Raw genomic sequence first — 12,804 nt, 5'->3', positions numbered from 1 at the left:
CTCACCCAAAGAATCTCAGAGCACATCATCTTAAAAATAAAATTTGGCCTTTTAGACCAGAGACTGTCAACACAGTTTACAACACACCTAAACCATGGATTAATAGCATATTAAAGCAGCTATACTTTAAAAAAATGTTGCCAATGTTGCTCTTTCTTTTGAACTTCATATGCTTAGGAGTTAAGATGGAGAGATAGGGATATACAGAAAAATACATCAAAAGTTGCCATTTTTATTATTTATTTATTTATGGAATTTATATTCCATCTTTCTCGCAAAATGGTATTCAAGGCAGCGATAGCATCTCTGAGCCAGGCTTAATATTTATTTATTTATTTATTTTATTTCTACTATGACTGTCATTGAATTCAAAGCGATGGATACCAGTAGTCCAAAAGAGGTGGGCCCAGTAGAGCCCTTGGACCATGTGTCAACCCTTTGCTATGTTTTCCACCTTTGACTGCGTCAGATAACCTGTGAGGCTCCAACACTGGCAATTCATTTACCACGCTGTAACAGAAATTTCAGGAAACTTAAAATTCTAGGACTGACAGAGCAAAGAATTGGCAAGAGGACCTAGTAAATTTAAAATCCATAAGTTTATTTCCAATTGTCGACAAAGGGAAAACATTGAACTCAGTGGAATTCAAGTTCCAAAAAGCTGAGATCCCGAACAAGACAAAATGGCTCTTTTTATATTATTGAAGACAAAGAAGCTTCTTCAATACACCTGATTGGCTAATTACAATTTAAACATACAGAATTCTTATAATCAGAACAGAAATACATGCATATATTAAAACTGCATCATCACTCCTTACCCCCTCTAGGAATTTAGTAGCTTTCCTCCTAACCTTGCTTCTGAACATCAACAATGTATCCTTATCTTAAATTGTGAATATTATGTCTAATTCTGTTGGTGCCAGCTTCTTATGGGTCATGATGCTCTTTTTACTCCTTTGCTCTAATTTTTTCTAAACTCCAAGTCTCTATTTTAAAAACCTATTTTTCTTTAACCAAAGCGACTCCATGTTTCTATTGCTTTTTATTTCAACAAGGAATTTCCACCACACGCTATTTAAAGTTTTCAAAAAAAAAAAAAATCAATACAGGAAGTGGCTTTAGGTCCAATGACAAGCATTTGTTTTAGCATTTTGGTTTAGCGTGCAATACTAAGCTGCATCAATAGGAATATAGTGTCTAGATGGAGGGAAGTAATAGTACCACTCTATTCTGCTTTGATCAGACCTCATCTGGAAACCATGCCCTATGATGAGTGGCTTAGGGAACGGGGCATGTTTAGAAGGTTGACATGATAGCCATGTTTAAATATTGGAAGGGATGTCATATTGTGGCTGGAGCAAGCTTGTTTTCTGCTGCTCCAGAGAATAGGACACGGAACAATGGATTCAAACTACAGGAAAAGAGTTTCCACCACATTAGGAAGAACTTTCTAATGGCAAGAGCTGTTTGACAGTGGCGTATGCTGCCTTGGAGTGTGGTGGAGTTTCCTTTGGAGGTTTTGAAACAGAGGATGAAAGGCCATCTATTGGGAGTGCTTTGTGTATTCCTGCATAGCAAGGGATTGGACTGGATGGCCCTTGAGGTTTCTTCCAGCTCTATGATTCTGTGATAGTGATTGCAGCTCTTGAAGATTCCTGGTGCTGAGCATTTGCCTTCTGATATGCTAGAGTTATCCATCTCTTATGGCTTTACTTTCTCTTGCTATTTAAGATTATGCCATGTCAAATGAAGAATGGCTTTACTTTCTCCTGCTATTTAAGATCCTTTAATGGGAACTGCCAGCACTTGAGCCTAGGGTCTTACTCATAATTTCTATTAAACTACAGCCCATCCTGTAATGGCTTCTCTGCTTTCTCTATATTGTGATGGCCATATTTGATGTGGTGCTAAATGGGAAGGTATGAATGTATGGAATATGTCTGCTGTCAGTAATCTGTGCTGGGCATTTTCTTTCCATAAGACACAACTTCCATTGTTGCAGTTGGAGGCTCAGCAGTCAGCAAAGAGGAAAAGCCAAAGGATTGTTTCATTTACCTGCTCACCCCCCTTCCCCCTTTAACAAATCAATCTTTCCTCCAAGATGAATGGATCGGACAATATTCCTCTTGCCATTAAAGAATCAGAATACTTTGGTCAGTAGTCCATATGGTGTCAGGCGCTCTCCAAAGTACCTGCAGTAGCATATGGTTTTGCTTAAGGAATGAATTGCTCTGGCTGTGTTACCCAGCTGACTTTCAGGACTGTGGTTCCACTGGCTGAGCTGTGTGCATAATAATAGATCATATTTATTGCCTCCCCCCACCTTTCTACTTAATGGCAGCCTTTTATGTGGGCCATTCAGAATGATAGTGCCTAATATACAGTTACAGTTATCCTTGACTTTTATGTCTGTACCGATAGATGTCTCTTTTAAAAGCCATAATAATGTAAAGCTATATAATGTCCAGCTGGTAGAATTTCATTTGATACAGATTCCAGCTGTGTGTTTTTAAAATAAATAGATAAATAAAATATGGCCTTTTTAATAATCTGTTACAGGATTATAAATGGTTTATGTTTTAAGATTGGATTAACACAAGGAAATTGTATTTCAGCAGTGCTTTTCCATGACAGCTCGAATGCCTTAACAGTACTTGGGTTGGCTCTCTTTTCAGGCAGCAAAAGACAAGTACCGTGAGCTGGCGATAGAAGGAATGCACAGGGACTTGGTGCTCCAGTTTATTGAATCTCAGACACTCCTGCTAGCTCCAGTCTGCCCTCATGTGTGTGAACATGTTTGGGCATTGTTAGGCAAGGTACTGTTGTGTATTTGTGTCGCTAGTGCAATGCCTATGCATTTCTAGATGGAGGGCTGGCATATTGTAGAGATCTGGGGAGGGAATTGGTGTTTCAGAGCAGTTTTCTCCCCTACCTCTTTTAATCTCAATGTTTTGTTGTCAACTCAAATGTAAAGACTGGCTCCATCATGAAAGCTTTGTGGCCTGTGCCTGGCCCTGTGGATGAAGTATTGATCCGCTCATCTCAGTACCTCACAGAGGCAGCCCATGATCTCCGTTTGCGACTCAAGAGCTACATGGCACCAGCTAAAGGAAAGGTTGGTGCCTATTACCCTATCCCTGTACTGCATTTTAAAAACATTGATGCATTCTGCAAAATGTATGTAAATTTAATGTTTTCTAGAAAAGCAACAAAGAAGTACCTCAGAAGCCATCCCATTGTACCATTTATGTGGCCAAGAACTACCCACCGTGGCAGCACACAACACTCTCTGTTCTGCGCAAACATTATCAGGTGATTACTCTACCTGCAATTCCTCCATTGGCTATTTGTTTCAAAATATGTATAGCTTGCCCTTCCATCAAATGATCTGTAAAGAGGTTCACATCCAAACAGGAACTATATTAAAACATCAAATCGATAAAGCAGGTAAGAAAAAGCAAAAATATCAGTTGTCTCTCACCATCCTATTTTCTTTTATTATTCTCTCTGTAATTGCCTGCTCTCTAACACCCCTTGCTATGACCACCCCCACATCAGAAATAAAACTAACTTGGCATCAGGTTCATTGAATCCAAGTGGAGAAATATGTTTTTCCTTTTCTTTAATAAGATTGTGCAGGTATTGCATTGTGCATTATCAAGTTTCCTGCATGATTTCATTTCTAGTGACAATTTGGAAATGGAATGTGGCTGTAGTTTATTATTAATCTTTTGCTCATGCAGAGTTTAGTAAGCTGTTTACTTCAATAGCAATTGTGCTGCAGGATTGCTGGCTTTTGCCAGGCTAGAGCAGCTTGCCTTATTAGGCAAGGAGCCTTAATGCTTCACTCTTGTCTTTGAGTATGATAATTCTTTGGCTTAGGTAGGAAATGTACTGGTGCACAAATCCATTCTTCTGTCTTACAACTAACACAATGTAAAGAAATCTGGCTTTAAAAGAAGGCGTCCCCTGAATTCTTGAGCTGCTGGAACTTATCCTTTAACTGTTGTGGCACAGGAATAATAGAGCTGCTCAACTGGAACAGCTAAGTATCTAACTTGATTTGTGGACTCACTGTGTATTTTCCAACTGTAGCAGTGCAGTTAAATTAATTTCCTTTTAATTGGAAACTATCTTGTCTTTGTAACTTGGTGCTCATTGCCATCAGTTCAAATTGGAGAGAGAGAAAATATGAATTTTACTAACTGAATGAGCAGTAGCTTTCCATTTCCTCTGGGACTCCTGTCAAGGGAAGTTTTATGAAAATGTGAACATAAAGACCAGGAAGAGCCAATAAACATTACTGGGTAGTGGTAGATAAAGCCCCAGAAAGAATGTGAAACTCTTGCCAAGTTGAGCCTGTAGTACCATCCAAAATGTACTGTAGTACCATTCTTTCTTTTTCTTTTTAATGTTTAAAACCACCCTTCTTCCACATTGTGCAGGGTACCATGCATGGTTCCCCCTTTTGTATTTTTACATTTGAAGTGAGGTTGAGTTCTACACACACTAGTGCTGTGGTATCTCTCCTCCCCAGTTCTATGTATCTGGCATGTAAGAAGAGAGGGGGAAATGGATCCAGTGTTGCTGAGATGGCAAGGAAATTTATGGTCTGTTTTTTGTGTTAGATAAACCTGCTTCCTCCCTTCTCTTGTAGTTCCTGGCAGCCAGCAAGAGCAGGAGTCTTATTGAGTCCCTTGTGATCCAAGATATTTAGTTGTTGAGCTGTATTCAGTTTGACCGATGGCATTCTGTCTGTGAAGGCCTGAATGAACTGGTGTTTTGAAACAATTTAGGATAGGACATCTTATTTACAGGATAGCCACATACAAAAAGATGGGATTTACAAAATAAAATTTGATGCTGTGTGATTCCCCCTCTCCCCCCCAATTCATTAAGGCAAACTTTCTAAAAACAGTGTTTACAGAGAACTAGAATTCAAAGAATTCTGGAGGGAAAAATAGGATTTAATGTAAATGTATATCTTTATGTATAAGGATGGTAAATTTAAGTCAGACGATTACAAAACCAAATTGGTCATCATGTGACAAGATAAAATGCTAACTTCTTAAATTACAGCTGTCATGTAATGATAGAATTTAAATTTTTGTGTCTTCTGTTATAGACCAGTGGAGGGAATCTACCAGACAACAAAATAATTGCCAGTGAGCTCAATTCCTTGCCAGAACTGAAGAAATACATGAAAAGGGTTATGCCCTTTGTTGCTATGATTAAGGTCAGCCTTTCCATTCCTTTTTTTTTTTTTTAATTATTTCTTACTGATCTATGGGGAAACCTATAGCAGTCCTAATAATAGGCTTGATTTGAATAAATTAAAAGACCCCCCCCACTTGCCAAGAAATTATATGAATGTTTCAGTTCATATAACACAGAAAATTGAAAGAGAACCTCACTGTATGAAATGTCTTCAAAGCTGGAGGGAGTTTGAAGTATGATAATTGTAGAACCCAGGAGGCCTTTGAAGGTGAGTTTTGAATGGCTACAGTTCAGATGTTTTATGATTATTTTGATAGCTGTGGGTAAATGTTCATAAGGATATTTTCATTGATTGCAAGCATGTCTGTAACTAGCCATGCAGAAGGATTTATGTAATTCTTTCTGCTTTTAAAAACATAATAAATGTTTTCTGACAGTAGGTTAGTGTCCTCAATTAAATTGTCATTATTGTCCTTTTTTTAGGCATTTCTTAGTTGACTGTCTACTCATGTATTCCTAATAGAAGTTTGCTTTAAACTCAGGTGTTAACTGGCCTGGAGTAAGTAATACTGATTGAAGTTTGAAGTTGTCAGTGTAGAATGTGTAAAATTAGGCTATAACACCCAGAAAAGCCTGGTCAGCTCGACCAGTGGCCATAGTAGTTGGTGGAAAAACAAGTACAGTGGTCCCTCCACATTCGCTGGGGTTAGGGGTGAAGAACCCCCATGAATGTGGAAAAACCGCAAATAACCCCCCCCCCCACTATCCTCTCTAGGAATCTCCAGGTCCTCCAGTGCAGCTGTATGGTCAACATTTGACAGAAGTTTGATCATAGAATTATGCTGGAGTGTGTCCAAAGGAGGACAACTAAAATGGTGAAGGGTCTGGAAACCATGTCCTATGAGGAACGACTAAGGGAAACCATGTCCTATGAGGAATGACGGAGCTGGGGATGTTTAGTCTGGAGAAGAGAAGGTTAAGGGGTGATATGATAGCTCTGTTTAAATACTTGAAGGGATGTCATATTGAGGAGGAAGCTCACTTGTTTTCTGCTGCATCAGAGACTAGGAGCAATGGATGCAAGCTACAGGAAAAGAGATTCTACCTCAACGTTAGGAAGAACTTCCCGACAGTCAGGGCTGTTCGACAGTGGAACACACTCCCTCGGAGTGTAGTGGAGTCTCCTTCCTTAGAGATCTTTAAACAGAGGCTGGATGGCCATCTGTCGGGGATGCTTTGATTTAAATTTCTTGCATGGCAGGGGGTTGGACTGGATGGCCCTTGCGGTCTCTTCCAGCTCTATGATTCTATTATTCTGTGGAGGCCCTAAAAATGCCTAGCAAAGTGTTTTTTCTAGGAACTTCTAGATTCTCCATCACAGCATATTATATTCAACTTCTGGCAGAGTTGCACTGGATTCCTAGAGAGAACATATTAATCAAAACCACAAATAATCAAATCTGCAAAAGTCAAAGCTGCAAATGTGGTTGGCCAACTGTAATATTTCCAACCTTTCAATCAGTCATGCAGATTCTAAGCAAGGCCCCTCAGAAAGTCAAATCAAGATAGGAAATTACATTGATGTGATCTCGTTTTATTTAACCTGGTTACTTGGACTGAAAAACTCACTTCACTGTTATCAGTGTGAATGATCTCCCTACCCTTATTGTTATAGCATAGAGATTCTTGTTCTTGTCTATAACTTGAAATTAGAACACTGAAGCCATTTCTGTCCTGAGAGAGAGAGAGATTACATTGATGGAACAAGATGTTTTATAACTGGAAGAAATGATTGTGTTACTTCTGCCTTTCTTTGGTTTTACTTTTCAAAAGCTGAGTGACAAAATATTGCTGCAGTATGAATTAGCTAGAGTATATTAGGAATGTTGGAAGATTATAGTTAATATATTCAGAACTGCTTTTCTATAGTAACATTTGCATAATGTGAGTGTCACTGGGTCATGGAAGTAGATTGTAGACCCAGTGAGAAGATGCTTCACAAGATAGGTTAACTTGAATGTTAGGTTATTTTTATTTAATTAATTTATTTAAAGCATTTATGCCCCCATTTTCAGCCAAAAAGCCTCCCAGAGCAGCTTGCAATTGTTAAATTGACAATTCCATGTCCTCAGGCTTAAAACTGGAAAAAGATGAGAAACACAAGGAAAAGGGGATGGCAGTGGGGAAGGGATTAAGCCCAGCAGTCAGAGGCCAAAGCAATGGCAGATGGAATCAGAAACAAGACCTTTTCACAGTCGCTGGGATAAAGGGTCAAGGCTAGTTATAGTTAAGAAGTGCAAAATATGTAAAACTGGGATTAATCAAATGTTTCTGTAAAGTAAGGTGGGCTACACATTTTTGCAGCTCTTGAGCCACCTCCAATTGCCACTGCCAGGGAAGAAAAGTTATATAGTTTTTTGGTCAAATGAGGAGATTCTGGAGTTCTGATCCTCTTCTAAAGTCAGAAAGAAAAGAAACCTGGAAATCAATTTCCAGTGACTGTTAGATTTTCAGGAAAAACACACACACAAACATCAGGCGGGGGGCATGTCAGAGTCGCTCATCCCTGCTTAGAGAGGACTGTGCTGTGAACTTCTGAAAAGAGTAGATAGGAAAGAGCATCATTCATTATTTTGTTTTGCTTAGGGAGCAGTTAGTCCTGTCAGGCTATATACATCTCAGACATGCCATCTTTCCCTGGTTCAGCACTGAGAACTGTCCTTTTCTGCTGAAGCATAAAACCTAAGCAGAAACACAGAAGAGTAAGACAGCTGTTACTTAATCTTAACATCACTATTTGCTTTCCTTAAGCCAAAGATACTGAATTTTGAAATACTGTTACAGTTCATCTAAATTGTGGGCTGACTACCTCCACCACTCACATATCCTGCCAAACACACTGGTGATTTGTTGTTGTGTGCCTTCAAGTCATTTCCAATTTATGATGATCCCTATCATGGGGTTTTCTTGGCAAGACTTGTTCAGAGAGGGTTTCCCTTTGCCTTCCTCTGAGGCTGAGAGAGTATGACGTGCCTAAAATTATCCTCCTCCATGGCCGAGCAGGGACTTGAATCCTGTTCTCCAGAGTCATTGTCCAATGCTCAGACCACAACAATATTCTGGTGATAGCTGATATAACATTCTGCTCACTTGATGTGTTAGGAACTGGACTCCAGCAATTTTCAGACCCCCTATTTTGGATTACCTTTCTAGATCAGGGTGGGAAAAGTGTGGTTCATCATCCATATGTGGTCCCAGTCATAATTTGTTTTTATGCCAAAAATTGGGGAGGGGAAATTTTGCTACATTTTAGTGTCCTCCAGACCATTTTAAGCACAGGAGAGAGTGGCAGCATTGTGTAATGGTTTGAGCATTGAACAATGATTCTGGAGGCCATGGTTCAAATGCCTGCTAGGTCATGGAAACCCACTGGATGAACTTGGGCAAGTCACTCACTTTCATCCTCAGAGGTAGGCAAAGGCAAGGCAAGCCCTCTTTCCAAGAAAACCCAGTGATAGGTTCACTTTAGGGGTGCCATAAATCATAAATAACTTGAAGGCACAAGAGGCCTTTTTGAAACTTCTTGTTGATGTCCTGTTTAAAAAAGGCCTGAACTGGACTAAAAAACTGGCACGAGGCTCCCCAAGGGATGGCGAAATTGCATCCTATGCCTCTAGGGGTGTGGTGGACTATTCAGGGCAGAGTTCTTTGGAATAATTTTTTTTAAAAAATCAGGCATGCAACCTTCTCAAGCTTCAATGGAGAGCAAATGAACCCCTCCTCCAACCCATGGCAGTTGCCCATCCCTGCTTTAAACTGAGCACATGTAAAACTTTCCGTTTCATTTGCCTTGGGCACACTGTGTTATTCCCCATCCTCTTGCGTAGGCACAAACAGCCCATCAGGCAGTCACTGTATATGCACTGAGAAATGGTAGAAGGAAGCAGTAGCATAACAATCCAGAGGAGTGTTCAGAACTAATTTCTTGGGCCAGTACCCAGAGCTGCAGAACACATTGCCTAGCAATTTTAATTCATCAAACTGTTCGTAGTCCTTAATCCTGTTGGGTCAGAGAAAGTTAAGTAAATGGCCCAGTTTCTAAAATGTATTGCATTATGATAGAGGGAACACATAAAGCATGTGGTTTCTGCTCTTGGGTCTGAGTGAGTTTCTTGATACATAAAAATTAAATAGGAAACAACCTATTCAGACTAGGAAAGATAAGCTTTGCAACTGGAGGTGCCACAAACAGATTTAATTCAGCAACACCTTAGGACTGCAGTTTCAGCTGCTGCTGAACAGGCTTTAACTGCTTGGGCACTGGATGTGTGTTTCATTAACGTGTATTGGACTGATTGCTTTTTAAGCTCATATCTTAAACAAGACTTTGTTCTTCAGTTGTGTTTTTCTATGGTTAAGTGCCTGAAGCACCATTTTTGGCAGAGACTTGGATGATAAGATGAAACAATAAACAGGTTAATAAAAGAGCAGTGTGCCATTTCAGTTTGGGAATCTATGGCCCGTTCTAGACAGGCCTTTGCGCCGCCCTCGTCATGTGCTAAGGGTTGGCCGATGACCTAGCATCCATACCGGCCTCACCCCTAGCATGTGACAAGGGTGTAAAAATGGCGGCAACCTATACACACGGGCACCGCCATTTTTACGTGCTAGACGCTTAGCGTCCGCACGTCACCCTTGCCTTGTGATGTCACGAGTGCACCATTTGTGCACTCATGCATCGCAAGCGTGGCATGAAAAGAAGCCGCTTTTTGCGGCTTCTTTTTCCGCCGCCGGGAAGCCTCCCCATTTGGAAGCTGAGGCTTCCTGATGGCGGAAATGGAGGCGGCGCCAGAGCGCCCTTCTTGGGCGATCTGTAACGCACCTATATCAGTATCTGTTCCCCCTCCTGCTTGGCCTGGTCAGAAAATCCTCATGTCGGTCACTTTAAGAAAAACCATATTGATTGACTGGAGAGATCCTTCATGTCACTATTTGTTTTACAGTGTTGTTATCAAGCCTCTGGAAACTGGAATAGACAACTTGAAAGGGACCTTTTCCCAAATAAGTTGAATATTGGCCACAATATTGTGTGTGTCCTCTTTGGATTTCTTTGGGTCTTTAGATTTTGTCCATTCCATGTCTTACAGAAAAGCATTCTTAGGACAATTTCTTGGTCTATACATATGTCTTTCTCCCTAGACAGGTTTTATGGGTGTACTGTTTGTCAGTGGCCCACAGTGTTTTTGTTGTTGTTGCTGCTGCTGCATGCCTTCAAGTCATTTCTAATTTACGGGCCCTAATATAAACTATCAGATTTTCTTGGCATGGTTTGTTTAGAGGGCTTTTGCTATTCCCTTCCTGTGGGACTGAGATAGAGTCATGTGCCCATGTGGGTTTCCATGGCTGGGTTAGGATTTGAACCCTGTTGTCCAGGAATCCAAGACTGACACTCAAACCAAAGTCAGGACATTAGTGGGAGAGCGTCCTTATATACTCACTCAGCTGAAAAATTGCATGGTTTTTTCCCCTAATGATCTTTTTACACAAGTAACTTCTAGTCATACACTCAGTCTTCAAAGACAATAGAACGTACCATGGATAAATGTACCGTCATGTGGCATGGCCCTCAAGCTAAGTCCTAGTGGCCATTAGGTGTAAAGGAGGAATAAAAGTATCCTTCTATATCTTTTTTTAAACAAGCTCTCTGAGATTAAAGAAATACAGCTGTTCAGATGTTTAAAGCTTATTGTCTTTCCTGTTTGGCTCTGCTAAGGACCTGGGACCTACAGTGGTACCCCGGGATACGAAAGCACCGCGTTACGAAATTTCCGGGATACGAAAAAATTCCATAGGAAAAAACTGTTCCGGGTTACGGGTTTTTTTTTCGGCTTACGAAAAAAATTTTTGGTGCTTTTCGGCGCTTTTTCGCACGAAATCGCGGCTTCCAGCGCTAGCGCCTATGGCTTTTTCGGGTTGCGAAAGATTTCGGGTTACGAAGGGCGCCGCGGAACGAATTAATTTCTTAACCCGGGGTACCACTGTATTTGCTATCCTCAGTGAAGTCTTTCAAAACTTTTCTGCATCAGGTGTGCTCAGCTATGCTATTTGGTTTTACAGTGATGACCCAATTTAAAATACATGATTTCCCTCCTTTTGGCATGACAGGAAAATCTGGAAAAGAAAGGGCCACGTGTTCTTGATTTGGAACTTGAGTTTGATGAGCGGACTGTCCTCAGGGAGAACATAGTCTACTTGACAAATTCTCTGGATGTGAGTATCTCATTAAAAATTAAGCATGTTGAAAGAGTGCTGCCTCAGTCTTTGCATTTTTTCTTGGTTTAGGTTTTTCCTTACAAATATTTAAAAATTTAACTGGTACGGTCCAAAGATTACCTTCAAATAGTGTTTATGCATGGGGAGTGGCAGGGTTTCTGGTTTAACCCAGGTTGGTTTAAACCAAATGTCTTTTAAAAACACACACACACACACAAAACAATTCCTGTTCATATTTTTAAAGTTTTTAAAAATATTTTATATTATTTTATTATTTATATTTTTAAAAGTCTGGCTATTATTGCTATTTTCCAACCATCTTACTGGAACAACAATAACTGTTTAAATTTAAACATTTTAACTTTTAACAGTTTATTTGCAGTTGATTATTGTTAGATCAGCATGCAGTGTCAGCCACTTTTTATTAATCACTTTAGTTTATAGTGCAAGAAATGCCACTCAGAAACAAATCCTTCCGTTAATACTAATGCAACCAAACAACTTCCTTTAAAAGAGCATTTTTAAAGAACAATTATTTAAGCCAGTGGTCATAGCATTTGAACTGGTTTTTGCTACTCAGTTTTCTGATTTAGTCCTATACTGGGGTACTCCTAGACTCATATAAATAATATGTCAAATGCTTGACATTGACTTATTTTCATTGATCTGTGAAAGTAGTTTGTTTTATTAGGCATAGTCTATATATATTCAGGTTCAGTAGGAATAAGCAGCAGTTAAAAATGGGTGTTTATTGATAGATCTAAATCATATCAAAAATTAATAACTTTCGAGTATTAATGTGAGAAAGCATTAAAATATGGTTGATCAAGCTTTCTAACACATAAAATAATGCTTAGTGGTATTAACATGATAAGCATGATTCAGTTTTTTTCATTAAAACATTAATGCAAAAATCTTGATTTAAACCCCCAAACCTGGTTTAAATCCAAAAACCTTATTGCTGTGTAAACATTCCCCCCCCCACTCTGGTAAAAGGAAATAAAAAGATGTCTTGGCCATCTCCTTCAATATCTGAGCCAGATGGTCCAATCTTTTGTGAGACTCTGAATGTTGGAAGTATTCAGGACTGGACTAGTCAGTATCATCGACCAGATGGTCTGTGCTTTTTATTATTAGCTTATCCTTAGTGGTGAGTTTGACTTTTGCTACCCGGCAGATGGATTTTAGAGTCCTTGTTAGCATCATGGCAAAATATTAACAACTATCCAATGGCATAGCAAAGGTTAATATGTATTCAGTAGGGTTAGGTAGATAGGTTAGCTTTAGCTTGGTAGTTCAAGGCCAACAGCT

At 39.7% G+C, this 12,804-nt stretch overlaps 1 protein-coding gene across 1 annotated transcript in view; it reads left to right on the top strand.

Annotated features, from left to right (window-relative positions):
- Positions 1–12,804, top strand: part of LARS1 (leucyl-tRNA synthetase 1) — a 67,665-nt gene that overhangs the window by 42,749 nt on the left and 12,112 nt on the right. Inside the window, 5 exon segments of the mRNA XM_042451364.1 lie at positions 2,679–2,819; positions 2,978–3,118; positions 3,205–3,315; positions 5,129–5,239; positions 11,386–11,490. Coding sequence (XP_042307298.1) covers positions 2,679–2,819; positions 2,978–3,118; positions 3,205–3,315; positions 5,129–5,239; positions 11,386–11,490 — 609 coding nt within the window.

Source organism: Sceloporus undulatus, chromosome 2 (assembly GCF_019175285.1).
Source record: "Sceloporus undulatus isolate JIND9_A2432 ecotype Alabama chromosome 2, SceUnd_v1.1, whole genome shotgun sequence".
Taxonomy (NCBI): Eukaryota; Metazoa; Chordata; class Lepidosauria; order Squamata; family Phrynosomatidae; genus Sceloporus; species Sceloporus undulatus.
Note: the sequence above shows the minus strand (reverse complement) of the source record. Positions and strands in the feature narration are given on the sequence as shown.